Source organism: Quercus robur, chromosome 10 (genome assembly GCF_932294415.1).
Source record: "Quercus robur chromosome 10, dhQueRobu3.1, whole genome shotgun sequence".
Lineage (NCBI taxonomy): Eukaryota > Viridiplantae > Streptophyta > Magnoliopsida > Fagales > Fagaceae > Quercus > Quercus robur.
In genome coordinates, this window is record NC_065543.1 from 907,000 (window position 1) to 934,217 (window position 27,218).

The 27,218-nt window shown below is 36.4% G+C and overlaps 4 protein-coding genes and 1 long non-coding RNA gene across 9 annotated transcripts; 3 read left to right on the plus strand and 2 right to left on the minus strand.

Annotated features, from left to right (window-relative positions):
• Nucleotides 1-74: 74 nt before the first annotated feature.
• LOC126702761 (uncharacterized) lies at nt 75-2,180 on the minus strand. Its single transcript, XM_050401583.1, has 5 exons — nt 2,097-2,180; nt 1,706-1,796; nt 1,181-1,579; nt 289-1,095; nt 75-186 (listed from the first exon to the last, which is right to left on the minus strand). The coding sequence occupies exons 1-5, from the start codon at nt 2,156-2,158 to the stop codon at nt 97-99; spliced, it is 1,449 nt and encodes a 482-aa protein (XP_050257540.1). The 5' UTR covers nt 2,159-2,180; the 3' UTR covers nt 75-96.
• Nucleotides 2,181-2,185: 5 nt separating this feature from the next.
• Nucleotides 2,186-4,783, minus strand: LOC126702763 (serine/threonine-protein phosphatase 7 long form homolog). Its single transcript, XM_050401585.1, has 3 exons — nt 4,713-4,783; nt 3,875-3,986; nt 2,186-2,854 (listed from the first exon to the last, which is right to left on the minus strand). The coding sequence occupies exons 2-3, from the start codon at nt 3,983-3,985 to the stop codon at nt 2,186-2,188; spliced, it is 780 nt and encodes a 259-aa protein (XP_050257542.1). The 5' UTR covers nt 3,986; nt 4,713-4,783.
• Nucleotides 4,784-5,738: 955 nt separating this feature from the next.
• Nucleotides 5,739-6,474, plus strand: LOC126701835 (GDSL esterase/lipase 4-like). The gene is made up of 2 exons (XM_050400244.1): nt 5,739-6,034; nt 6,149-6,474. Exons 1-2 carry the CDS (start codon nt 5,857-5,859, stop codon nt 6,385-6,387), a joined length of 417 nt encoding a protein of 138 aa, XP_050256201.1. The 5' UTR covers nt 5,739-5,856; the 3' UTR covers nt 6,388-6,474.
• A 2,898-nt stretch (nt 6,475-9,372) lies between these two features.
• LOC126701827 (inositol 1,3,4-trisphosphate 5/6-kinase 4-like) lies at nt 9,373-18,960 on the plus strand. Of its 5 annotated transcripts, none has more exons than XM_050400222.1 (13): nt 9,373-9,670; nt 10,389-10,424; nt 10,810-11,008; nt 11,513-11,539; nt 11,753-11,856; nt 13,349-13,417; nt 13,889-14,091; nt 15,180-15,333; nt 15,624-15,737; nt 16,490-16,552; nt 16,828-16,973; nt 17,381-17,439; nt 18,379-18,621. In XM_050400222.1, the coding sequence occupies exons 1-12, from the start codon at nt 9,533-9,535 to the stop codon at nt 17,397-17,399; spliced, it is 1,272 nt and encodes a 423-aa protein (XP_050256179.1). In that variant the 5' UTR covers nt 9,373-9,532; the 3' UTR covers nt 17,400-17,439; nt 18,379-18,621. The 5 variants fall into 5 exon arrangements, with proteins under 5 accessions (XP_050256179.1, XP_050256175.1, XP_050256176.1 ...); XM_050400218.1 differs by having other exon boundaries at nt 9,376-9,670; nt 17,283-17,439; nt 18,379-18,960; XM_050400219.1 differs by having other exon boundaries at nt 9,378-9,670; nt 11,753-11,847; nt 17,283-17,439; nt 18,379-18,960.
• Nucleotides 18,961-21,677: 2,717 nt separating this feature from the next.
• Nucleotides 21,678-27,157, plus strand: LOC126701841 (uncharacterized). The gene is made up of 3 exons (XR_007647509.1): nt 21,678-22,484; nt 25,351-25,554; nt 25,954-27,157. It is a non-coding gene; the product is annotated as an uncharacterized LOC126701841 (long non-coding RNA).
• The last annotated feature ends 61 nt before the right edge of the window (nt 27,158-27,218 follow it).

Consider the following 27,218-nt stretch of genomic DNA (forward strand, 5'->3'; position numbering starts at 1 on the left):
GGAATGTTTTGAAAGCATTAAAAGAATTAAATAAATAAAAAAAAAGTGATTTCAGAGAGCGAGAGAGAGAGAGCGAACCTCTATGGGATGCTAATCCTAATGCATTTTACGCTTATGCTGTCTCGTATAGTGTCTGGTATGTGGGGGAGGGGGTACTGCATCTCCTTCGTGAGGCTCCTCACGTTGCTGCAAAGATGAAGTTACAACCAAACAATGGATTACATGAATTCCAATACCAACCATAACAGTAGTTACTCGATATTTATTACATTAAATGATTTGTCATACCGTGGGGCCAGCGTTGTGTCCTGCTTTGTGACCACCTGTCCCACAAGGAGGTGCTTTCATTGTACGTTTAGGTCGACCTTGTGGGGGTGACTGTAACCCAACAACCTGCTCATTCTCAACATGCACAGCTGGTTGTTTTGCTTGACTCCCAACAACTGCGGGGGAGGATGGTGTAGCAAATGAAATGTGAGTGCCCGTACTCATGGGATCTATATGCAGTCTAGGAGTGGGCATGAATGACATGGAGTGACTATGGGGCGGTACATGGTCTATATGACCAATGTTGTACGATGGGGATTGCGTGTGCATGACAGGAGGGGTTTGATTGAAATCAGGGCCGAGATCAAAGGATGGTGGAGTAAATGAAAAATGAGCAGGATCAAAAAATGTATGTGAGGTGTGTGAAGGGATCTCGGGGTGAAAAGATGCAGGAGTAGTGGGTAGAGAGATATCTAGGTCAGAAACTGCATGAGCAGTATGTGGAGGGATCTCTAGGGAAGGAGATGCATGTGGAGGTGGAGGGAACTCTGGGGCAGGAGATGCACGTGGGGGTGGAGGGAGATCTGCCCTACTGACAACCTGATGGGATGCAGCACGCTGACCATGGCTATGGCTGGCACGAGTTGAGCTCGTGCTTGGTCGTCCAGTATCTTCTGGCACTTCTGGATTTGCCCCATCGATATCTTCCAACGGAAGTCGAGCAGTTATACGGTGAAGGCGTTCCACTGTCTTAAGTACAGCTGAAATATGCTTGTACTCAAGACTGCCTACTGTATAAAGTCTCAACAACTTCTTGTGACTGGCAACCTGAAAGTAAATAAATACAATTAGTACATCATACTGAAGTTCCTGATACGCAACAAAAATTGAAAAGAAAGGTCGAAGCAATTACCATAATAATAAGTGAAGCCGAAGTGTGGTCGACGAACCTCCAAGTCACCCTATCGTACCAATCGAAGTATGGATGAGCAGGCGACATATCACCCTCTAGTCGTGCTCCAAGACATAGAGATCGTGCTCGAGTATTCCATACTCGGATATGGCCATCATGTCTGTCCCTCCAATTCACCTCCACCTTCCCCCTCAGGTCTATGGCATGAAGGGCTTCGTCAGTATCAACATATGGGGGGGGTTCTTGTACCATCCCGAACTGACGAACAACACGGTCCGGTGTATGTTTCTCTACTAGCCAGAAACATACAAGCGGTACCCTTGCCGTCCATACATCCCTTCCGGCGACACAAAACGCAGGCAGGTGGGCTAATTCAGCTTCATATGGTTGCCACACCACCTAAAATAGTCAAATCAAAGGGCAGCACATTATGCAATGTTCCATATCTATGAGCTCTTTTACATTTATAAATACAATAATCATAAACAATAGTCATAAACAATAGAATAAACACAATGTTGGTACCTGCTTTGGATGCATACAATCTAAAAGCTGACGGTACCGGACCAGACAGATTTCGGCGGGGCTATTCAAGGTGTTCACAACCCACACAGTCCTACAATTGCGAAAGAGGGAGTCAATACTTGGAATTGAGAATATGAAGTAATCAACAACAATAAGTGATGGGCAATCGTAAATTTAACAGTACATACCACTAAGATTATACTAATAAATGATTATCTATACATATGATTAGAGGTGGAGCTAAAAATTAATAAGACTTATATTATACATCAATCATAACATATGACCTCCGTGGTTGTCAAGGTTAAAATTTTATTTTCTATGTCTAACAATGTGTTTAAAATTATGGATTTATTTCCAATAGAGAGAATCGGTCAAGGAAGAGACTTACTTAATAGACAATGGAGAAGGTGCAAATGGTGGGCCATATGCACCATCTGGTGGGAGGTCCATCCTTGGGCACAAAAAAGGGAATCTGACCTATGCCCAATACTGAACTAGCAACAAGGCCCCACCAATCTGACTAGCACCTCTGTCGGTTGCCTTGCATAACTCTCTGTACAGCCATGCAAGGCAAGCGCTCCCCCAACTGTACTGAGGTGGATTCCGAAGGTTCCTCAGCATCTGCAACCACATCGTATGCACCCTATCACCAGACTTGTCGGCGAAAATTGTGTCTGCCAGGAGTGCTAGGATATAACACCGTGCATATTGATGCACAACCACCTCTGTTGCATCATCGGGCAACCCTTCGTCAATTTTTTCTAGTAGCTTCTTTATTTGGATCCTTTGTCCTTTAAGCGTGGTGTCATTAGTAGCAATTCCAAGCAGACTCTGACATTCATCTTTCCATGTCAAGTCAGTTGTTCCAACAATTGCCTCACCATCGATTGGAATCCCAAAAAGAACCTCCACATCTTGTAATGTGATCGTTGTCTCACCATGTGGCAGGTGGAAGGTGTGGGTTTCAGGCCGCCATCGCTCAACGAAGGCCGTGATCAGGTTATGATCAATCTCTCTACCTGGGGTCCTATACAGCCCCTCTAATCCAACTCTCTTCACAATGTCGACGATACGATCATCCACCACTATCCGGCGTCGTTTTCGGAACTCGTCATTACGACCGCGGCATTTCAGTGGCCCTGGATCCTGCACATGATAGAATTATGGTGATGAGATGCAAAAATGATTGTAGTTATTGATCCCAAAAAACAAAAATAAAGCAATTATGAAGGGACCTTAAAATATCAACCCCAAAAAGAAAAAAAAAAAAACCAAAAAAAAAAGCAACAACGGGAGCAAAATAAAAGGATGCAATGCACTTTATACATTTGTCTAGTAATGAAAGGCTTCCCATGCGACCAGCCTATTGCTGCCTCTAAACCAGGAAAAGTCAAAAGGCTTCTTAAAGCTATTTCATTAATTTAAGAAGCTTTAAGTAACTATCTTGGAATTTGGTTGTATTTCGTTGTCATAGTTGCTGATTTGTGTTTGTTTTCCCTTAAGCTCTGTTGTTGTCCAACCCTTGAATTTACTTAACTAAGTATTTTAATGCAAGTAAGAAACTCAAGTGAAAAGGGTCCTTAAGGATTTTATTTGATTTATGACAAAAGCTTGTCTTCAATATGATTCATTAAGCTAGGTTTGTTAGACAAGTTGTAATTCCAAATGGATTCCTAAATATAAACTTCTATGTTTTGCTTTTGGAACCTAAGGATCATATTTTATGCATGTACCATTGCTTCCAATCTCAAGCACATTTTTTTTAAAAAAATTTAGCTCTGTTTGACATGATATGGAAAATAAACAACCTAAATAGAGGAAAGTAAAAGAAACTAGAGGCAAAGGCTAGCGTTCTCAATAATAACAATAAAAATTACTGCAACAACCACAACCTGAACAACTTCTTGCCAAGCAACAATAAAATTATCACAGGTCACATTGCTTCAAACAAAAATAACTCTTATGAACCTAGGATTGCTTTGTTCATGTACACCCACACTAACAGTCAACCAATCTAACTTAACCCAACTAATGCGCATGACCATGCATTGAAAGCTAGTAATACCATTGACACTTAGAATTTCAGAAATGGGAAGAAAAAAAAATCAACATAATGTAAAAGGATAAGAAGAGAATATTCAGCAGGTGGTCGGTTTTCATTTTTACCTTGCCTTCCCAAACAGCGCACGCTCGATGTGTTTTTATAAACCTTAACACTGAATCGTCAGTGGGCTCAGGACCAAACTCATCAGGGAGCTGAGCAGGAACAGCAGCCATACTGCACGAAGTTTAGGGAGTCAAGAGTAATATAATCACATGTTAAATTGGCAAGGAAAGTGATGAACAAGAAAATGATTCAGTTTATTTTGACAACAAGCAGATGGTCCTCTTTACTCATAAAATTAATTTGGGCTACAATGAAGTTTTACAAAAGGTGACAAAAAGAATGAAGGAAAATCATATCCGCGTTGATTAATTTGGGCTACCCACATAGTTGGCCTTACTATTTTCCCTCCTACCAAATGGACCCTACAGTTACGTGCTACATAAAAGATCTGAAAAAATTAAAAAGGGGGGAGGAGTTTGTGGGGTGGGTTCTTAAAAGACTTTCTAAAATTGATTGTCTGAACTCACAACAAAACATCCAAACCAGGGTACAATGGTGAACAAAGCCTTTACCCTACCACCCCAACACAACTAGGTACGAAAAATCTCATTTCTACACTTCATCCTACCAAACATAATGTAAGAAATCATAAAATCATTTCAACATTGCAGCATTGCCTGTGTAGATTCATGTGAAAACTATGCAGAAGAAGTGAAGAACCAGATGTTAAAAATAAGACAATATAATGCAAAATTTAAATACCAGGACAAAAAATAAATAAATAAATAAATAAAAAATCTTCAATAACAGCAATGTATAGTAAAGCAGATGAACAAAGGTAACAAAGCAAACATGGCAGCCAAGATTTGAAATGCAGCAACATAGTAGAATCATTACCTGCAATATCACTATGCAACTACCTTCTCTAAAAGCTTATGTTGTGAAGCCTTTTCAAGCCTATTCCTGCAAGGTATAAAATGCAATTAGCACCTCAAATACGTATATATATGGATGAACATCATTTCTATGCTTATATAAAGAAGGAAGAAAGGAAAATAAATTTCTAGACAGACATTTTAATATATATGATGAATTTCATATTGTAATATTTAGGAGAGCCTTTTTTTTATAAGAATAATTTTATTGAAAAAAAGACTACATACAAAAAGCACAAAGCAGCCAAAACAATTACACGAAAAAAAAAAAAAATTATGTTCAATAAGAAAGAGACTATAAATGCAGGAATGGCGTCACTAGTTGTGAAACAAAGACCATCAAACCAAAAGACCATAAAACAATATAAAAAAAGGAATAAGACATTTAATGAAAGTTAAAGCATCATGATATATGTGGAACTGCCAAAAATGAAGAAATATGCTGATTTGAGAACTAAAACGATTAATTGGAAAGAGGAGCATTAATGGCAAAGTCCATTTACACTTGTATGAGCAGTTAATAACGTAATTTTTTAATTTCCAAATGATGAGAAATCTATCAATAGATTCTTTACATATGTACATATGTATAAAGAAAATCCCTGCCCTCTCGTTCAATGCCTAACAGAAAACCAAGATTAAAGAGATGTTTTTATTCAGGCCTTTTCAATGCCTCCTATATTTCTACAAATACGTTAGACCCAGTTAGATGCTAGTCATGACAAGAAAAAACTATCAGAGCAATTTATTTGCTAGGAAGGAACATATATCGTGATTATGGCAACTTCACACAAGATGGTGAAGAGTTAAAAGTTCATTGAAAAGGCCACATGATAAAAACCCTAGGTTCAAACAGCAATTCAATAAATAAGAAATCATGTCATCCCAGCAATCAATGCTACCTATTTACTGGTAAGCATAACTTGTGCATTCAAATCACAGAAATAATAAACATTTTATAAAAATAAAAATCCAAAAACCCATTAATAACTCAATTCATTGGTCATAATTATAATTTGATTTGTTAGGAAATATATAAGAAAGGAGGAAGAAAACATGTGATCTTAAACCTGCCCCCTTTGGGTTGTTTCCCGCTTGTGAAAGCAATGACACCAGAAAAAGCCAATCCATGCGTGGAGGAAGTAACATCAATTACGAAACTACACAATAAAGCACTTCCTAAAGCCCTTAAGAAGCTAGAGAGTGAACTGAAAGGACTCAAATATTCAATAGCCGATTTCTACACTTTTCTTAGTGAAAGAATAGATAATCCTTCAAAATATGGTATGTCACTTCCATTTTAATAGTACGATATGTATTTTTTTTTTTTTTAATTGTACTTTGCTTTTTATTTTTGCCATAGACTAATAGCATCTTTGTTTTAATTATGTTGGGAAGGTTTTAAAGAAGGGAAGATTGCATGCTGTGGAACTGGTCCATATAATGGAATTTATAGTTGCGGAGGAAAGAGAGCAGATGGCCCAAAGTACGAATTATGTAGGAACATTAGTGACTATGTGTTCTTTGATGCTCCTCATCCTTCCGAAAAAGCCTACCAGCAATTCGCAGAGCTGATTTGGAGTGGAAGTCCCAATGTCATACGACCTCATAGTCTCAAAGAGTTGTTTGATCACTGATTGCATTAAAATTTTAATAAATGTAAAATAAAAAACTTATGGAGCATATTATAGTTTAATAAATTAATGATTTTGTTATATAACAAATGTCATAAGGATAGTGATTAAGATGTATTTAATGTTTATTTTTTTTATTTATATTTAAAAAATATTACAGACAAACTATACGCATATATTCCAAAAAGCACACACAATAACCACAATGAAATTATGCATGTAAGCTAATAAATTATTAAAACAAATGTATTTTCTTCTTTGAAAAATGTGCATTACTGCTCAAAATTGAGCAATTATTAATCCTTAATATATGAACCCTTATAACCATAAATTTATATGTTTAATAATTCAATCATCATATGATACTCTCAACATTTGGACAATACACCAAATTAGAGGTGGATCCAAACACTAGAGATGCACCTCGGCCAGTGGTGGCAAACACTACTAAAAATGATTCAGGGGATTGGATGCAACCCGGTGAAGCATATGTTCTTGTAGTTAAATTATAAGAAGATTTTCTATATTTTTCCTCTTGCATTGCCTTCCAAAATTAATATGCAGTCAAATTCGTTTACTTTGAACAAATCTATGTTAGATCTTAACATGCAATCAAATTGATTTGCTTTGAACATATCTTTGTTAGACCAGAAATAATATTACTTTAATTATTCAATTCCAAGCGTATCTATTATAATTGCCATACCCATACCCAGCAATATCTGGGCAATGACAGAAACTCACTATAAAAAATAAAAAAAATAAAAGAACATATAAGCAAAAATCATACAATGATATAAAAACCCAAAAAGAAGAGATCAAATGAGAATGATACCCTGCGGTTTGTTGGGACGGCGACGGCGACGGAGACGGAGACGCTGACGGCGAAGGCGACGTTTCTATGACGGCGACGGCGACGGAAAGTGAGAGACCGAAGCGAGATGGAGGGCCGACGGCGACGGACAAGGACGGAGCTGAAGAGAGGGAATGAATGCGACGGAACGGCGACGGAGCTGAAGAGAGATCGAGTGCGACGGAACGGCGACGGAGCTGAAGAGGACTGAGAGTGAGAGAGAGAGAGAGAGACTGAGTTTTTTGAGTGATGCACTGTGAGTGTGGGAGGGAATGAGAGTTTTTTGAACTAAAGAGTTTTTTTTGAGAGAGTACTGTAAAGTGTGGGAGGACTGAGTTTTTTTGAGACTGTTTTGAATGAGAGTTTTTTTGAGAGTTTTGTTGAGAGACACGTGTGGCAAAAGAAAATAGAAATCAAGTCCAACGGACTTGATTTCTGTGTAGAAAAACCGCTAGTCGGTTTTTATACATACAAACCGAGTCTAATAGACTCGTTTTCTACACACAGAAATCGAGTCCAATGGACTCGATTTCTATGTGTAAAAACCGAGTGTATTGGACTCGGTTTGTATGCATGGAAATCGAGTTTATTTAACTCGATTTCTATGTGTAAAAACCAAGTGTATTGGACTCGGTTTGTATGCATAGAAATCGAGTTTATTTAACTCGATTTCTGTACGCCCATTTCCCACGTCGTTCACTGCAAAAAAGGAAAATCGAGTATACTAAACTCGATTTTACAACCCACAAATCGACTCCAATAAACTCGAATTGTTAGAAACCAAAATAGTTTAAAACGTTTGCTAACTAATGATATTGTTTAGATTTTATAGTTATTTTCTAAAAAAATCCGACATATAATGTAAACTTATGGATCAAGTATGTAATTTATCACCTATAAAAAAAATAAAAAAAAAGTATGTAGTTTATCTTTCTCAAAAAAAAAGTATGTAATTTATCCAAAAATATTCTAATAACCCAAATTTGGATCTCTAAAAATAGGAATTTTAATCAGAGCCGTAAACCTTGCAGATTACCATGCAAACATTTCAGTGATTTCACACAGCAGCATGAGAGTGAAAGAAAAACAAAGAGAGGAAAGAGAAAAAAAAAAAAAAAACAGAGAGAAGGAAAAGACAATCTTATATAGGTAACTAGCACTTAAAAAACTAACTATTTAGTTAGTAGTTAAGGTTTCAAAACTAATTTGTTTTCTAGCATCTCGAGTATTTTAAACTCGATTTTGGCCAATAAATCGACCATCAGACGCTCGATTTCTATGCTCTGATTACTGCCGACGTGGCAAATTTTGCCACATGGGAACACAGAAATCGAGTCTCTAAGACTCGATTTCTAAGTGTTATACTGAGGAACCACAACGTCTGAGGGAAGAAAGCAGAGAGAAAAAAAAAAAAAAAAAAAAAAAAAAAAAAAAAAAAAAACAAGAAATAGAAAGAGAGATCGGCGAGACCCAGGCGCCGCGCGCGGCCTGGGTCTCGCCTCTCGCGAGCCCAGGCAGCGCGAGCCCAGGCGCCGCGCTGCCTGGGTCTCGCGAGCCCAGGCAGCGCGAGCCCAGGCGCCGCGCTGCCTGGGTCTCGCGAGACCAGGCAGCGCGAGCCCAGGCGCCGCGCTGCCTGGGTCTCGCGAGACCAGGCAGCGCGAGCCCAGGCGCCGCGCTGCCTGGGCTCGCGAGACCCAGGCCGCGCGCGGCGCCTGGGTCTCGCCTGGGCTCGCGAGACCCAGGCCGTAGATCGGCGAGCCCAGGCGAGACCCAGGCGCCGCGCGCGGCCTGGGTCTCGCCGATCTCTCTTTCTATTTTTTTTTTTTTTTTCTCTGCTTTCTTCCCTCAGACGTTGGGGTTCCTCAGTATAACACTTAGAGACTCGATTTCTGTGTTCCCATGTGGCAAAGTTTGCCACGTCGGCAGTAATCAGAGCATAGAAATCGAGCGTCTGATGGTCGATTTATTGGCGAAAATCGAGTTTAAAATACTCGAGATGCTAGAAAACAAATTAGTTTTGAAACCTTAACTACTAACTAAATAGTTAGTTTTTTAGTGCTAGTTACCTATTTTCTCCGTTATAATGGACAGCCACTGTACACACGCTTGTTGATGTTCTTTGATTGAGCGTGCAAAGGTTTCAACTTTAAACTTTAAAAGCTTCCAGAAAGGTGAAACCTGCGGTTGATTCCCTCTTTAGCATTACCTTTTCCTTTTGTTTTTTCATTTCTCTTTCTCTGCAACAAAACCAAAACACAAACACAAACACATACACAGAGAGAGAGAGAGAGAGAGATGGGTGTTGTAGTTGGAGGAGTGATATTGGACGAGTCAGTAGTGTTAGCATCTAACTCTCCTCAACATGAAAACCCATCCTTGCAACCCGTTGCTGACTCTCTCCTCCGCAAGCTCCGCCATTCCAAAATCCCTACGGTATTTTTCTCTCTCTCTTCTTCAACTTCATTTTTCTTTGCCCAATATATTATTACAACCGTTCTGGGTTTTCTTTGATTTGAGGTGTACAAACTTTTTTTATGGTCAATTACTCAATCTTTATGTATTTATAACTATAAATTGTGTTCTGGGTATCTTTTATTTTGTCAATCAAATGGTTCTGATTATCCTAATGAATTAATTATCAGTGTTTTATTGCTTGCATGCTTACAATAACAACAACAACCACCACCGCCACCATCCAGGCTTAGTTCCAAAATTTGGGGTTGGCCATGGATCCTTTGTAGTTGATCCATTCATAATAAAGTGTCTAAATTTTCTGCTGGCTGCCAATCTCTCTCATTTTGTTGAATAATATACTCTTTTGATAAATTTGTTTAAATTCTATTGACGAGTTTTTTTTTTTTTTTTTTCCTTTGATTTCGTATTAATAAAAATTTAGTATAAACATTTTTTTTATTCTTAAAAGAAAAATAGTAGATCAATAAAGGGGAAAGTCTAAATCTTTTCATGTGTTTTTCCTGCCATTAATGCAACTTAAACTGTTTTCTTTTCCTCATAAGAGTTTCTTTTGAATCCTTGACTTAGAGAGGATAACATAGAAAATTTACTCTCTAAGAAATGGATGTCTTATATGCCATGCATTTCTAAAAGTATTAAGTCCTATTGACCAACATGCTTTGCCTTATTTTTGCAGGGGATTTCCTATGACGTGGGGCTCTCAGATGATAAGGTAGTTTTTCTCTGCTACTCATATGACATCGAACTTTTTTTTATAGATATAAATATATCAATATAATTTAAATTTATTGTCATTCTCATTTATTTGAGATCCATAACACACTCAAAAGTGAGTTTCTAATCTTATCATTGTTCAAGATTTTTTTAAAAATTTTATTTTGAATCACATGTTGAACTCTGTTCCCGATTTCATAAATCTCGTTATTTATTTGGTTATAAATTTTATACCATTTTGTTAGCCGTAAGTATTAAGCTGCTAATTACTTGGGATGTCCTTGTACTGGTTCAAGACACTACTGAAATTCGGAGTGGTTTTTACAGCATTTCTTTAATCCTGATGGAAAAGCTGTTAACATATTTGTCTTTTCTTGTTATAGGTGAGTCTTCTAAAAAGGCTGGTAACCCTTTACTCGTTTGATTGTTTTATCTTGAATGCTTCTTCTATAGATGATGCTAAAAATGAGATTATGCTAGCTTGGGGGGACATTGGAGGCAGTATTTTGTATGTAGTTTCTGACAAGAAGAAGGAATTCTTTCCGAAACTAAGCAATTGCAGTTGGCTGATCGTTGTTCTCAGTGAGTACCACAAAACCTATGTTTCCCCAATGATGAAAGCCTCATAGTTTTGTTTGGCTTGGGATATATAAGAGTATAAGACTGGGTTTACTGGAAAGTATTATCTTTTTATACTACTTTAGGTGTCTCAAACTGAACATTGAGCTGAGCTCTCTTTTGAATGTGTCTAGAGCTTTGTCTAACATAAAAGAATCTATACAACCATCTAGTTAATTCTGATTACCTTGGTGTGAGATCTTTGGGATCTTATTTAGAAAAAAAAATGCTACTTAGGAGGAGTTTTTGGTTTTATGATGGATGCATAAATTGGGTTAGGGACTGCTGTGGCCTTGATAGCTCCGAATGGCAATGGTACAGGGGTGTCCTATTCTGGAAATCAATTGTCTTGATGGGATGACAGTGGCCTATAAATTTTTTAACTTCTTTGGACCTTGTAATTTGGTTTTCTTGTGTCTACCAGAAAGAAAACTGCAAACATCTAATTGGCTTGACGTTCTGTTGCAGGATCTCTTGGGCAAGAATCAGCAGATGGTGTGCACTTCCCTCTTCTTTTATGTGTTCATACTGCATGGGGTGCTATTTTTAGGCATAATTATATTTTGAGCCTAGTCATTTTCTGTCTTTCATATTCATCTTGCTATTTATATGTGCTTTTTACTTGGCCAGAATTTGATATACTCTCTTGACTGCATAACCAATTAAAGTTAAACTAGTTGCTTAGTCTATTTGGTCATTTGCTTACAGTTACTGAAGGCGGCAATTCATGTGAGAACTCAAGCATGATTTTTATCAACAAGCTAGAAGAGTTGCCTTCAATTGTATGCCACATAAATAGAAAGGTTTCAAAAGTAACTTTTGTCCCTATATCACTGTTCCAATTATGGAAGATCTAATTTGTTTATTTATTAATTTTTAGTTTTAATGTTTAAAAATAATTGGAGAAACAGATAAGTCTAGATTTTTTAAGAATAGGTTTTTATAACATTGTTCTTGAAGGGTGTAGGTTTTTGTTATTATAAATGTCTTGGGGCTACCTTAGCTTTATATTATTGTCCAAAGATACTTCTTGTAGGGAGAGATGGGTGATAAGTCTAAGTTTTATTTAGTAGTTTGGGTAAAAAAATGTTCTTCAATAAAGGAGGGAGGTTTGGGGATCCTTAAATTGAGTACTTTTAATAAAGCCTTATTGGACCATAGAGGTGGTCAGTGGTGAGCTTGTGGGAGAGTTTTAGAGCAGGGCAGAACTCCTTTTCAATGATCTGAATTTTCTTGGGGGGTGGTTCTCATGTTCATTTTGGTATGACCAATGGTGTGGAGATTCTCCTTTTAAAAAGACCTCTTTCCAGATTTGTTTGTTGAGATTGGCAGACAGAAGTATTCGGTGTTGGAATCCTCAGTTTTCTAAGTAGTTGTTCTGGGACTGGGAACTAGAGTCTATGGACGTTTAATTTGTTGTATTCTATTTTTTGTCTAGTCAAGAATACGAACAGTTAGCGGAGGTTGATTTAATATGGAACTTTTAAAATTCATTTGAATTATGATACTCTGAGAGGGTCTATCTAAGTGCGATTCCCATGGAGAAGCATATGGGTGCTAAGGTGCCTCGGGGAAAGTTGCTTACCTTGGGTAAAATTTAGATTTTGGACAATCTTCAGAATGAAGTATTATGCTTGTTAATTGGTGTTGTATGTGCAAGAATAGTGGGGAGTCAATTGAACATCTTTTACTCCATTATTCTTGGCATGAGATATTTGATCTTTTGTGTTTGCATTATTCGGAGTAATTTGTGTTTTGCCAAAAACTGTGCAACAGATTTTGAAATGCTGGCAAGGAAGATGCATCACTGTAACAGACCTAAGATACAAAAGAAATTCTACTTACTAAAAAAAAGATACAAAAGAAATTCTGCTATGTGTTTGGTGGCCACTCTGGAAAAAAAGGAATAAAAACTTTTGATAGTGTCAGGCACCCTAATCATGTTATTGAACAATTTTTTTTAAACCCTTGTATGATTGGATGACTAACCTAGGTAGCGTCAGTTCATCCTCTTTTCTAGACCTTATAGATCTTTTGAATCTTAGATCCTAATTTTTTTAGGAGCGTTTCATTGCACACATTGTATTCGAACATTCTCCTCTCTTGAATAGAATTGTTTTACTTATAAAAAAAATAACTTCAGAATTTGATTGCTACAAGTCGCATTACTATGCAGCTCATGAATGTACCTTATCATTCACGTATGACTACCTTTTTTTTTTTTTTAGTAAGTACACCTTTGGGTACCTTCTTTTGTTGCAAATATTCATGAATCTTTTTTCATATGTTTTGCATTGCAAGCAGGCAACTGGTAACAGTGTCGTGACTGTTGGATATGTTATGAAACCTTCACGTGAAGAAGATTTTGCTAAGGTGAGCCCTATATGAATAAATGTAAGTATTTTTAGTGGGGAAAAAAGACAAGTAAAACTTTGTGAGTTTTTTTCCCCTTCATATGATACCATATACATACATGAAGTTAACACAAAATTGCAAATGTTCCTGATCAAGGTGTCATGTTAAGGTAATATTGTAAACAAACAGAGTTTGGCATGTGGAATTGTATGCTTCAAAGTGGTTTTGACTCCATTCCATTGCTTTTTTTTTTTTTTCCTTGAAAGAAAAGTATTGGATTCAGTAGTTATAAGAAATATGATGGATCAGAATGTTTTATCATCTGATCACATGGCTTTTGGCCCAAGCGATCTTGTTTGATTTGATTTAATGAATGTTTCTGGCACTTTTGGTGGTCGTGTATGCAGTTATGCTCATTATAAATTTTAGTTTTCTAGTTGTACTATTTGGATTCATGCAATTAGTTAAAAGTTGTCCTGGTTTTTGCAGAGGGGTGCATTTCCTTTGTATCCTACTCAAAATGGGTTGATTTTCATGCCCCTCACCTTTGAGCTTCCTTTATCACCTCAATTACAAGAGGTTGACATAGTTCTCCATAAAGCAACTGATGAAATTAAATCCATTGAATTGAAGAGCCGTACAAACTTCTCTAACAGAATAGTTTACACCAGTGGCATGCAGGACTTAGAAAGGTGACTTTTCAAGTCCATAAAAACTTATATTTCACGATCTGGTATAAACTGGGTAATCAGAGAAAAAATGAACATGCCAATGCTAGTTTTTATATTTAGCCTCACATGAAGCTCTATTATTTATTTTTTTAGTGGAATTTTTTGAGATTATGCCAACGTGAATCTTGTCAAGCTTTGGTCTTGGCCAAAGTCAAATGCTTGCCTTGTTAATGAACCCAATAAAAATACAGTGATAATTTGTTAGTCCATATATTCATCAGACTCATCAAAATGCATCCAAAATGCATGGATACCTCACTTATTTTTTGAAATATAAATATTCAAAACATTTTTCCCTGTAATTTGTTATAATAAAAATTCTCATACTATAAATTGAATCAAAATAGTTAATTTTTGTGTTAAAAACTAAAAATTCCTACACATAGATATGCATGTAAATTTAAAGTATACGTATGTAAGCAAGTATTGACAAGTGATAATCTTGTAATGATTTGTAGATCCATAGGTTAATTTTGAGTTTTTATTTTTATTTTTTATGCTGCAGTGTATCTGTAGCCAATTAGACATGAGCTCATGTGGTAAGAGATTGGGTGGGGTTGGAGTAAGTCATATTTTTAAATCTTTCTAAGCGAAAAACAAAACAAACACCAAAAAGAAAAGGCAAAAAAAGGTTTAGCATTGCTTTAGTCTTCTGATTCTAGAATGCTTGAAATGGAGTTGACAACTTGTCCAATGTCAATGTCATAGCTTAATTACTTGAAGTTTAGCCAAAAAGCAATCATATTAATTGTCTCATGAGCCTGTAAGAAGAGGGTTCTGAGGTGAAGATGGGATCTTTGGAGAGTTCACGTGTTTATTTTGGTATCAAATGGAAGGGGTATTTTATTAAAAATTCTGATAATTGAGGAAATCTTTGATATTCGATAAAAATAAAATTGAGGAAATTTTTGTTCTGATTTTAGCTGATAACATAATCAGTAGTTTGTTTTTATATGTCTCTTTGTATTCATTTATTCTATCCGGAAGTCATAACAAAAATAATGAACAGTCCTTAAGTTTTCTTTAATAAAAAACTTGTTCTTGCACAGATATTTGGAGGATCACCCAGATTGTTGTGTGATTGATTCATTTAACAACATCTACCCTGTGTTAGATCGGCTGGAAATTCAAGAAATTCTACTTTGCTTGGAGGATCTCAAAACTGAAGGCCTCTCTACAATCAGGGGCCCCCATTTCTTGAAGGTCTTATGTCTTGATGGTTTTTTGTTATGGTATTGCTGTATCAAGTTTTTTTCCTTTCAATTCAACCATGGTATTCTTTTGAGTGAATGACTAATTGGGATTTATCCGTGTTTGTTGCTATGCACAAAGATAAATCTCAATTATTCAATCCTTGGGTCATTTGAATGTTTGAAGTGATTCTGATCATGTTTAATGACACTCAACTTAAGGTTTAAGTTGGAATAGTGATCCATTTTTAAATTGATCAAATTTCTCCCCAAATTTAGTAAGTCTGGATCTTCTATGTGCAGGTTGATAGTTTCAAAGAACCAGATTTGCTGCAAAGGCTGTCTGAAGCTAAATTATCTCTTCCAAGTATAGTGAAGCCTCAAGTTGCATGTGGTGTAGCTAATGCTCACAATATGGTACTGACTTTGTCTAGTTTCGTTCTGGATTTATGTATTATTAATTAAAATTTCAAATTCTCTCCCTTGGTCACTTATATGAAGAGGAAGAAGGAGAAGCCACCGTTTATCTAGGCCAATTACCTTGGACTTTCATATTTCTAGAAGATACGAATGACTGAAATTGTAGACATATTAAGGACAGATGAGATAAAGCCAAAGTAAAGTAGTATGGACTGGATAGAGACAAGTCCATACCATTCAGTATGGTATTACAAAGCATCATGTATGCTTCAGTAAAGCAGTATAGTATTACCCGGCAACTGGTTATGGTGGGTGCGGTTAGTTGCCCGTAGGTTTTACTAGCTAGAGACGATTCCAAAGGGCTCTTCTTTAGAAAGGTTCCTTGCATTATCAAAAAGGAAAGAAAGAAGTAAAGCAGTATAGTATTACAAAACTTCATGTATTAGCTGCACATCTTCTAGTAATTTTCTGAATTTTTGAACCAATTGGCATTTCTTAAAAAATATATTTGGCTAGGGCACAAATATGGGCATTGATGTTTAATGCAGATATAGTGTCACCATTTAATTTTTATTCTTTTTTGGGTTTCATCTTTACCATGAAAATATATGGTGGCAATATGAAAACAATTTTTTAGAAATTTTCCTTGGTCTATTATGTTAAGTTATAATGATCTGAATTCCTTTTTTATTTTTTTTTTATTTTTATTTATTTATTTGAATTAAATAGCTTATGTTTTATATAAACAGGCGATCATATTCAGAAATGAAGATTTTAAGGACTTGAGTGTTCCTCTTCCAGCTGTTGTGCAGGTGAGCAAGAAACAACTTTCATTATGAAGACTTTGGAGAACTTCTGTTATCCTCATTGTGGAATTAGTACTCTCGAATTTCTCTCTTTAAAAAATTTCAATATGGAAAGTTGGAAACTGGATTAACTCCTACTATATGTGACATAGTTATGGAAGTGAGTGTCTGTCAAGTGCGTGCATGTGTGGGTTAATAACTTATATGGCAGGGTTATGTTGATTCTCGGGTATAATGGATTACTCCTTGGGAATGAGACTTTGAAGTTATTGGAACTGCAGGAATATGTGGATCATTCATCTACTTTGTACAAATTTTATGTCTTGGGTGAAAAAGTTTTCTATGCAGTTAAAAAGTCTACACCAAATGCTGATATCTTGATGAAATTATCTGAAAGTAATGGACTCAAACCTCTAGTCTTTGACAGGTACGTGTTTATTGCTTCTGTTTTGCTTCTTCCTTTTTGATAATGGTTTTTTGGACCAATTGGCATTTCCTGTAGATAATGGGTGAGGGTGGGGTGGCGGTTTTACTCACATGTGGGTGCGTGAGGGTGTTTTTAAATTTTTTTTTTTTTTTTTAAGATTAATTATTTATAGGTAAGTTTCAAATGCACCTGTGGGTGTATGAGTTTTATCTACCTATAAAAACCCCTCTTCTTTTGGTTTTTGCTTTGATGATATATTTTCAATAGCATATATTTGATAACCCATAATTTGATCATTTCTCTCTGAAGCTTAAAATCTCTTCCCACTGCCAAAGAAGACCAGCATTATGGCGATGGTAATTGTTCCAAGGCCACTAATAGTTATGTTGATCTTGATCTGGTTACAGACGCAGCAAATTGGCTTAGGGGAGTGCTTGATCTTACCATCTTTGGCTTTGATGTTGTTGTAAGTCGCCAAGTCGAGTTTTCTTGAATACATATTCTACAGTAGTTTGCACTCATTTCTCCTCATGATGATTGTATTTTCCATGAATATGTTATAATTGATTTTCTTTATTGCTGAACCATGTAGATTAACACAAAATATAAAACTAATGTTTCCATAATTAGTAATGATGACCAATCCTGCACAATATAATCCAAAACTTGAATCCCTAGATTTTCTTATATTCCTCAAAAACCTCCTAGTTGAAAGCAGGTCGTCTCAGACACTATATTCCATCTTGACTGACTTGCCTTTGAGTTTTCTTGTATCCATTCTAGTATATTGGTTAATTTAGCAGGAGCAATTACTTAAAAGTTGTCTATAATCAATTTATATACATTGAGTGAAACTGAAATTGCCTTAACTTATGTTTGAACAATCCATGAAATCTTGAAAAGCTGGATCAATAAATATATATTTTTAAAAAAGAAAAAACAAGGAAAAGGAAAAAGTAGTGGATAAGAAGGTGGCTTACAATCTATGGAGAAGCTTTACTTGTGATTGTTGTGAATACCTTGGCCTTTCAAATAGGTGGGTTTGGCTTCCTAGACTTAGCTCTCTGATGGCCAATGGGTCTCTTTCCTTCATATTTTTTGCACCAACCAAATTACTAATTTAAAAAAAAAAAAAAAAAAAAAAAAAACCAACCTGCATCAACCAGATCTAGTTGGAACAAACAAAAGTGAATTATGTATTATTTTAGATGTATGCTTAATAGGTTAAGTATTCACTTGAGATTTCACTTAATAATGAAGTATGATATGTTAACCAGTATTCCATTCTTAAGATTTGTTCCAAGCATGTGATTGATATATATATATATATATATCTTGCTACTTAAGGCAAACTCGTCCGTTGCTTACCATAAAAGTAATCTTCTTTGTTGTGTGGAAATTTCAGATTCAGGAAGGCACTTGTGATCATGTCATTGTGGATGTAAATTATCTCCCATCTTTTAAGGAAGTTCCTGATGATATTGCAATACCTGCCTTTTGGGAGGCTATTAAGAAGAAATTTGAATTGAAAAGATCAAAATAAGCAACAAAAGCTCCTCTTTGACAAGACGATCAGTGAAGACGGGGTTGATCATCACATCTGTGTTAAAGAGACCAACCATGATCTGTTCATTTTGGAAGTGAGATATAAGATGTATATTCCTGTGATTATATGTCATAGCACCTTGGGAGGAAATCTGAGCAAGAAAAATATCATGTAATCTTTCTCTTAGCACAAGTCCTTTCACTGCACCTTATGTCTAGAATCTTGTGTTATTATCAACGGTCCACGCTTCGCAATTTGAACTTGCCATGCATGATCTTTCTTTCTCTCTTTCTTTTTTTTTCCCTGTAATATTTCTTTTGGATATGAAGTACCTTTTTTTTGTTTGTTTGGGGGAGGGAACCTATATTTAGCTTCCTTCACTTTACCCCCCTTATGTGATGTTCATAACTATGATTTTATTAATGGAACATCTTGTGCAAAGATTGGACATTTTTTATGTAGTTGATCATGATTTTTAACGTTTGTTCCTATATGTCTTATCACTTATGTAAATTTGGAAAGAATTGACAATAGATAGATGTCAAAGTTTTGGAAATGCATTGCATATTATATACTTACTTACAATTGCCTACTGCTATGCCAACATGTGCCCGAGCACACCTCTTTGGAGAGCCATTGGTTGTATGATTTTTGTAGCACGAGGTAACACATACTTTAGTTTTGTACTCCTTGTTGATTCATTGAATGGGAGCAAATTATTGGATTGGTTAGGTCATCAATCATCGTCACTTCTGTTTTTTTTGGTTTTTGTTTTTAAGGTACAAACTACAAAGTGAAAAAGCAAGCTAAAAACCAAACTAGGTAACACCTGCGATCGTCCATGTTTGAAGTGCTTGGCTGCCTGTCGGGCCCCTGCTTGAATGAGCTCCTGCAGTAGAATGGTTTATATAATTATAATGGTGTCTGTATTTTACCGACCCTGTTATGTATTGTTAACCTCTCTTGAGGTTTACCCTCACTTTTGCAATAAATAACATCTGAGAGACTTATGGCTTTCATGGGATCTCCAATAAGATGTGATTTAGACTGACAACTTTTCTCCAATAAGCTTTTATTCATATTGTTTTTTTACATTGAAAAATTTAATCTATGAAAAAAAATATATTTTTGTCTCCCAAGTTAAAGGATGGCCTTCAACTAGTGTATAAGATATCATCCTTTCCCATTTTTCTTAATAATTACATTATCATTATCTTAATAATTCATATGGGTGAACGAAAGAGAGCTGGTTCCAAAAAAAAAAAAAAATTTCAGTGTGAAGTCCATGAATTCATAGACATTAGACGAACAAGTAAGCCCATGAATTCAATGAAAAAAAAAATTCCAAAAAGTAGGCGTTTGCTAAAAAAAAAAGAAGATCCTTGAAAATTGTTTCTAATAAAAAAGAAAAGATATTGAGCTTTGTTTACTCTGACTGGGACTGATAATGTAAGCATTGGGCTTAAGAAAAATCCACCACCTTCCCTCCCAGAATAGCCATGACCACTAGGGGTGTGCATGGGTCGGGTTGGGTCGGGTTGAGGGGATTTTTTGACCCAACCCACCATGGTGGGTCAAAAAAAATTCAACCCGACCCAACCCATCATATAAGTTCAACCCAACCCAACCCAACCCACATGGGTCGGGTTGGGTCGGGTTGAACCCATGGGTTTGACAAATTTTTTTAGTATTATTATTAAATTGAGTAGAAAAAAAAATATATATATTAATATATTAAAAAAACCTAAATATTAGTATCAATGTAACTCTTTAAAGGCAAACAATACTAATAACAAAACAACAATAGTAATCTATTAGGATTTGTGTGAACTAATTGACTTTTATATAAGATAGGAAGAACTGGCTATTTGAAAAAAATTTATTAATTATATAATATATTTTTTATATATATTAAATTAGTATTAGTAGGAGGAATTGAGGAAATGCTGCTCTACAGCTGTTTTTTTTTTAATTATTAAATATAATATATATATATATATATATATATATATATATATATATAAAAGTGCCCTACAATTGATTTAAAAAAAATTATTAAATATAAAATATATTTTAAATATATATTAAATATGGGTGGGTGGGTCGGGTCGGGTTTGGCAGGTTTGTAATTTTATGACCCAAACCCAACCCGACCCGCCATAAAAAAAAAATTTGTAACCCAACCCAACCCACCAAGCCTTAAAAACCGACCCAACCCGGCGGGTCGGGTTGGGTCGGGTCGGGTTTGGCGGGTCGGTGGGTTTTCTGCACACCCCTAATGACCACACCCACATCATATAAATCATTAATAGAGGGAGAAAAAAAACCAAACCAAAAGTGATGAGAGAGAGAAAGAGATAGGCAAATCCATCACAAGGTGGGTTTGGAGGGTAAAATGTGAGCTTCAATTTTAAATTATTGGTTTATAAGATATAAAATTATTATTTGTAGTTTATTAATTCATAATATAAATAATTCATTTGTAGTAAAAATTCATAGATTTGTGAAGAGGTATAACGTTTTAGTCATGATTTAACTATATGTAGAAAAATAATAAGTTAATCAAGTAGCTCATGAATAATCTTATACTTGCTTGATAAGTAAACGAACCAAGATTGAACATGTAATCTTATTTGGTGATGATCTCAAGATAAAATTAAATGAATATGCTTGAACTTTTAATACTCAACTTGGCTTGTTTATAGTCCTAGTAAAAGGCTATTATGATATGAGTTAGAAGATACTTGTCCAATCATGTGTCTCTTCCCTCCATTTAAATATGGCTCGTGTCAAGTGAGAACACCTAATTAATGCGGAGGTGACAGTTGTCTAATTTAGGAGCTATCTCTTGTGGTTCCTCGTATACTTCTCATGGGTTTGCTAGATGCCCTTGGTCGACATTGTCCGATGGGTTATCTTTCATCGGCTATCCTCTTCTTTTAGAAGATATGGGCTGGGGCTGGTCCATCAATTCATCTCATTCTTAATGAAATGAGGAACACGGTAGGAAGGTGGGATAGCAGGCAGTGCAGTATAGACAAAATAAATAGTAGCTCCACTTGGAGAGTAGTACAAGTAGAAAGTGTCAGTAAGTAATAAATGGGGGCCCACATAACATTACAAAAAAAGAAAAGAAAAGAAAAGAAAAAAGAGATGATATGAGTGGGCGTTTGTATGAAGTATGAATGTATGATCTATCTATGATGTCTATAAATAGTTGAGTCCCAACCCATCCCTGAAATCCCGAGAACCCCTTCTCCACTGTCTTCCCCCAGACTCTCTCTTCCGCCCCTTTTTACAGGGCCAAAAATAACACCCCACCCCACATCTATCTATCTATATATATCTAAACCCCTCAATCTTTTTTTTACCCAAATGGCCCAAGAAGATTCCTCTCCAGATCCATCTCCTTCTCCCCCAAACCTCTCGGATCCTTCCAAACCCGATCCACCTCCTCCATCTTCGTCGTCGTCGTCTTCGTCTTCGTTATCGCGAAACGTTTCGTTTAGCAGGCTCAACGCGCAGGCTCCCGAGTTCGTTCCGACTCAGCAGCAAGCACCGCGACTCGCTGCTGCTTCTGCTTCTGCTTCTGCTGCTGTTGTTCCTCCTCCTCCGCCTCCGCCGCCGCCTATGCACTCGTTTCCTCTCCGTTCCACGTTGCGGCGGCGATCCAGGGTCACGTGGCGGTCCCTCCTCACGTGATCCCCGTTCAGCATCCTCATCATGTTCCGGTTCAGTACCATCCTCATCACCCGCATCATCCGCATCCGCATCCTCATCATCATCATCAGCAGTACTACGGCGGCGGAGGCGGTGGTGGTGGTGGAGGGTTTAGAGAGCAAGAGGTTGGGGCGCAAGTGCAAAATCAAGCTCCGGTGGAGTCTGATCATGTTGTTGCTGCCGCTTCTTCGTCCTCGGCAAAAAACAAGATCTCCGAGGAGGCTACTCAGAAGATTTTGAATCAGGTGTGAAGCCTATTGCTCACTATTCAAACACTTTGCTCATTTTTTATATATTTATTTTCAATTTCGTTCTTAATTAATTAATTTCATTTCGATTTGTTTTGATTAATGTACATACTATAAGAATGGGTTCAAATTTGGTTGAATTTTGATTCTAGTGTATTTTCATGAGTTCAGATACTATGTAGTTGTTAAATAGTGGTGAAATGTGCTTCTACCAGCTACTCAACACTGGTATATGTTGATGGAGAGACTCTAAAAGATGAAGGGGATTTGGGGTATTTCCACAGCATTCTCAGGTTCCAATTGGATTTTTTATTTTGTCGAATAGTTAAATCTTAAGCGAGGAATGAAGCATGTGCGATAACTTGGTTTAGCTACAAGATGTGAGGCGATTCAGCATTTATTTATTAAGTTTTCGAACACAGAATCCCGACCGGAAAGATTTTATGGTGCAAGATTTAAGGTGGTTCATGATGTACATAGAAACTTTTAAGATATGGGATCACCAACTTTAGACCCCACTGGATTTGGCATTGTCAAATTAAAATGCGGAATGAAGCTCGTATGCTAACTTGGTTTAGCTACAAGATTTTAATGTGATTCAGCATATATATACACAAAGTTTTGCCACACCTTCTTTGTATCAAAGCATGTGTGCAAACTTGGTTTGGATACTAGATTTAATGTCTAGAAAGCTTTACAAAATGGGATAGGGGAATTCAGACCCCTTTGGATTTTATTGTATAGTCAATTTTAAAATGATTAACAAAGCACATGTGAAAACTTGGTTTAAGTACAAGATTTTAGGTGATACAGCACATACGTAGAATGTTTTACAATATAGGATAACAGAATTCATAAGTCATTGGATTTTGTTGTATCGTCACATTTAAAATGAGGAATACAGTGCGTGTGCAAACTTGGTTTAGCTACAAGATTTAAGGCAATGATGCACATATATAGTCTTACAAAATGTCGGCAATGGACAATCAAATTGTATTGTTTACTGGCTTTGTAATGTCGACATTATCTAACATACATGTATGTCATGAACTGTAAAGAAAATGGTGTTGAGTCTTGATTTCTATGTACAGAGTGTCAGAGTCGATTAATATTTGGTGCCAAGAGCCTTGTTGTTTCCAAAGGAGACACCTAGAGTTTAAATTCCCCCCCCCCCCCAAAAAAAACAAAAAAAAGAACTATCAAATTATCATCCCAAAAAAAAAAAAAAAACAACTTTAGTATCAAGTCAAGACCAATAATAGTTAGTTTTCTGTAAATACTGTTTTGGAATCCCACTTAGCCAGGATGTGTCTTTTCGTAGGCAGCAAGTTGTTAGTGTCATCTTCATGACATCTAAGAAACTTTTTTTAGATCAACAATTTGCTTGGATTTAGAGGGAAATTAGGGTACATGTGTGAGGTTTGGTATCTGTTACGAGATAAGGCAAGAGGCACATATTAATTGAATGTACTATGATAGTTTACAAAGGTCACCTGAGGGTGTACAGTTGGCATTGAGTTAATGAATGTAAGTTTGAGTAAGATAATTGGGAGAATAACTAGCACCTCTTGGGTGTTTCCAATGGAGGCATTAGGGGTTCAAATCCCCCCACCCCCATTTTAACTATCGGATTATCAAAAAGATAATTGGCAGATATGTTGATATCTCATGAAGTCGTTACATAATGTGAAAATTAAGGGAAAAAAGAAGGAAAAACTCAGAAATTGTTAATGAAACTTTTTTAAAATTTGATAGCAAATTAGTTCACTGGAGTTATAAATTATGAAAAATGGGTTTGAATCATAGCGGGCTGCTCACACTTATAAAAGCCATGATGTAGGCAACTGAACAAGGACTCGTGTTATCATAATGCATGCTTCTTGGTAAAGGGTTTTGAGAAGGATCTATGGTTCACTCAAATGTGCGAAGGAAGGCGTTAATTATGAAAAATGGATTTGAATCATAGCAGGCTGCTCACACTTATAAAAGCCATGATGTAGGCAACTGAACAAGGACTCGTGTTATCATAATGCATGCTTCTTGGTAAAGGGTTTTGAGAAGGATTTATAGTTCACTCAAATGTGCGAAGGAAGGCGTTTACTAATTGCAAAGTACAAAGGCAGTAATTGAGAAAATGTGAACCTAGAGTAGTGGGAATCGTCGTTGTTTATGACTTTGTTCCATTTCCATCTGAATAAAGACACATACTTTGCCTTCATTTCGTTCCTTCTTTCTTTCTTTATCAGTCAAGGCAAAGAGGTTTGCTAAGGGGTGTTTTATTTTTTGGCTATATAACATTTAAAACGGGCCAAAGCCCACCAGCCCATTCTACAACAATAACTCAGACCCACGACCAAGTTGGCATACACACAGATATGTTGTCATATTCAGTACCAAAAGTGAACCGTTCTGTTCCTAGGTAAAAGAAATCCAATCGGTTTTGGTCCTATACTCCTCCTATCAGTCTCACCTAGCTGTGTTCTGCTGCTAATTGTGATGGGAATTTGGTACTTTCCAAAGTGGACTCAAAGACCCAACAAAACTTTTTTAAGTCCGCAGCTGCCCTCTCATTTGGATTTGGTTGAGCCCAATTTTCCATGTCCCAGATTATTAGGTTCCTTCCATCCTTAACCCAACTCAACAAAAATTCCAAAGTTGGGCCAGAATTCTCCATCATGGTCTGGTACCCATTTCAAGGACTACATAGAGAATTCGTCTATGCTGTTTTGAGGTAACAGTGAATAGATGTGTTAGACAATTTTATTTAGATGATCAATTATCAATGCTAACTTAATCTAATTCCCTCAATTTAGGGCAAACGCAGATTACCTTAACTTAACGTTGTCTTTCCTTATTCTTGTAGGTCCGAAATTCAGGCTTGATAGAAGGTCAATCCATTGAAGCTCTTGAAGTGGATTTTACAAACAAGTTTATTGGAGGTGGTCCTTTAGATAGAGGTTGTGTCAGTTGGAAGACAGGGCTGAGGCTGTCAACTCAATAACTTGCATCAAAGTTGGCTATCCAGGATGTTACTCAATACTTCTTTGAAATGAAGAAGAAAAAAAAGGTAGGGGTTGTCAATTCCACAGTTCCTTTTCATCATAGATGAGTAGAGGAGAAGGGTGGCAATCTTAATCCTTGATATTTCTTATCCCTTCATGCCACTGCTCTGCACTTATAGAGTTGTACATTGTTCTACATTTGAAAAAGAGGACAAGGTTTTTTTTTTTTTTCCTTTAAAATTTCTCGGGTCATGCAAAATGTTCTATGCAATGTACATATAATATTTAAGTTATTTCATATTTCGTACTTCTATAAACCTCTCTATCTTGAACAGAAGTGTATGGTTTTCCCTTTGAATTCTGGTTGAAGAGATTATATATTTTCCCCTGTTGGTTTAAAGCAGTGGCAAATATAATTTTGTCATATGCACTGCAGTAATTGATTTTCAGAACTTGTGAATCAGGTCCTGCACATGTTACATGGATAGGCATGACCATATCTTGTTCAGGTCCTACAAAATCTGCTGTCATTTGATATTTGTTGAAGTCTGCAATTGTGTAAAAAAAACGGATGCAATTCATCAGGTCCGGCTCCTCTGCAGTTATTATTTCTCCCATTATCTCCAGTTTCAAAACGGATGCAATTCATCTGGCAAGACCAAATCTAAGGATCATTCATATTTCACAAAGACTCTATTTTGTTCAATGGCTGCTCTCCTTGAGTCCTTCCATCATCTCCTTCCCACTAAAATCCTTTAACATCGCTCTCTGTCTCTTTCAGATTTTTGCTACAGCTTCAACATCAGCCTTGCATGGTATTTCTCTAAGATAGGCGACCAACCTATTGGAGAGAACGCTCGCATTGTGTATTCTTCCGAGAGGGAGAAATTTGGTGCAGATGTGATTGAAGAAATTAATCTGCTTATCACTCCCAAAGAAGTCATTTCTTGCTAAAGCTGGAGCTCTTTTTTGAGTTTGTGTTAAATTGTTAATGATTTCCATAGAAAATGAAAAGATAGTGGTGGAGCTGTAGCACAGCAATTGTATTGAAAGCTTCCTTTCTCTGATTAAAATGTACTACCCTTGGGGACTAAGTTGAGCAACTTGTGAAGAGAAGCAACGATAACCCTTGAAAAGCTGAGAGGGTGTTTGTGAAAATGATTATGCTGGTGGTAGCTTGTTTTTTTGTAAAAGTACCTCACCAAGGGCATCATTTTGTCTGCAACCACTCATTTTTTGCATGCCACTTAAGCCATTGAAAGAAGAATTCAGTACTTTCTATAGAGTGGTCAAGCAAGTTACAAAATGCTTTGATGGACCTGGTCTTGTGCTTGCTATTTTGCAACTTTTAGTTCTATGGTTGGGCTGTAGGGTCATTTTTGTTGGGTGAATGCAAGGCATGTTTCTGTATTTTCTGCTCATGTAACCATTGAACATTATCTTGATTAATGAATTTTTTTTGTTCATCAAAATTTTTTTGTTGGAATTTAGTACGAATGGGGTCTCTATATTTTTTTCTTCTTTGAGAAAATTTTCCCTAGGCAGTATTTGTGTCCTTGCATGAGATATTACAGAATAGGTATAAAAATATTAATTGCAGGAAATTTTCGTGGAGTAATTTGACAAAATTTGTTTGCTTCTAGAGTTGCAAATGCATCAGACTTTGTGTTTGAATCTTGCAATTTCTTCATAGTGCCTCTCTAGAGTCACTGCTATGACAGTGATTTTG

Bases quoted from the DNA above. Each gene is read 5' to 3' on its own strand.
- LOC126702761 (XM_050401583.1), bottom strand. From the start codon at position 2,158: ATGGACCTCCCACCAGATGGTGCATATGGCCCACCATTTGCACCTTCT. The intron at 1,797-2,096 runs GTAAGTCTCTTC...TCGCAATTGTAG, and splicing joins CCTTCTCCATTGTCTATTAA to GACTGTGTGGGTTGTGAACA. The intron at 187-288 runs GTATGACAAATC...TCATCTTTGCAG, and splicing joins GACACAACGCTGGCCCCACG to CAACGTGAGGAGCCTCACGA.
- LOC126702763 (XM_050401585.1), bottom strand. From the start codon at position 3,985: ATGGCTGCTGTTCCTGCTCAGCTCCCTGATGAGTTTGGTCCTGAGCCC. The intron at 2,855-3,874 runs GTAAAAATGAAA...TATCATGTGCAG, and splicing joins GCGCTGTTTGGGAAGGCAAG to GATCCAGGGCCACTGAAATG.
- LOC126701835 (XM_050400244.1), top strand. From the start codon at position 5,857: ATGACACCAGAAAAAGCCAATCCATGCGTGGAGGAAGTAACATCAATT. The intron at 6,035-6,148 runs GTATGTCACTTC...TATGTTGGGAAG, and splicing joins AGATAATCCTTCAAAATATG to GTTTTAAAGAAGGGAAGATT.
- LOC126701827 (XM_050400218.1), top strand. From the start codon at position 9,533: ATGGGTGTTGTAGTTGGAGGAGTGATATTGGACGAGTCAGTAGTGTTA. The intron at 14,092-15,179 runs GTGACTTTTCAA...GTTCTTGCACAG, and splicing joins GGCATGCAGGACTTAGAAAG to ATATTTGGAGGATCACCCAG. The intron at 15,334-15,623 runs GTCTTATGTCTT...TTCTATGTGCAG, and splicing joins GGGGCCCCCATTTCTTGAAG to GTTGATAGTTTCAAAGAACC.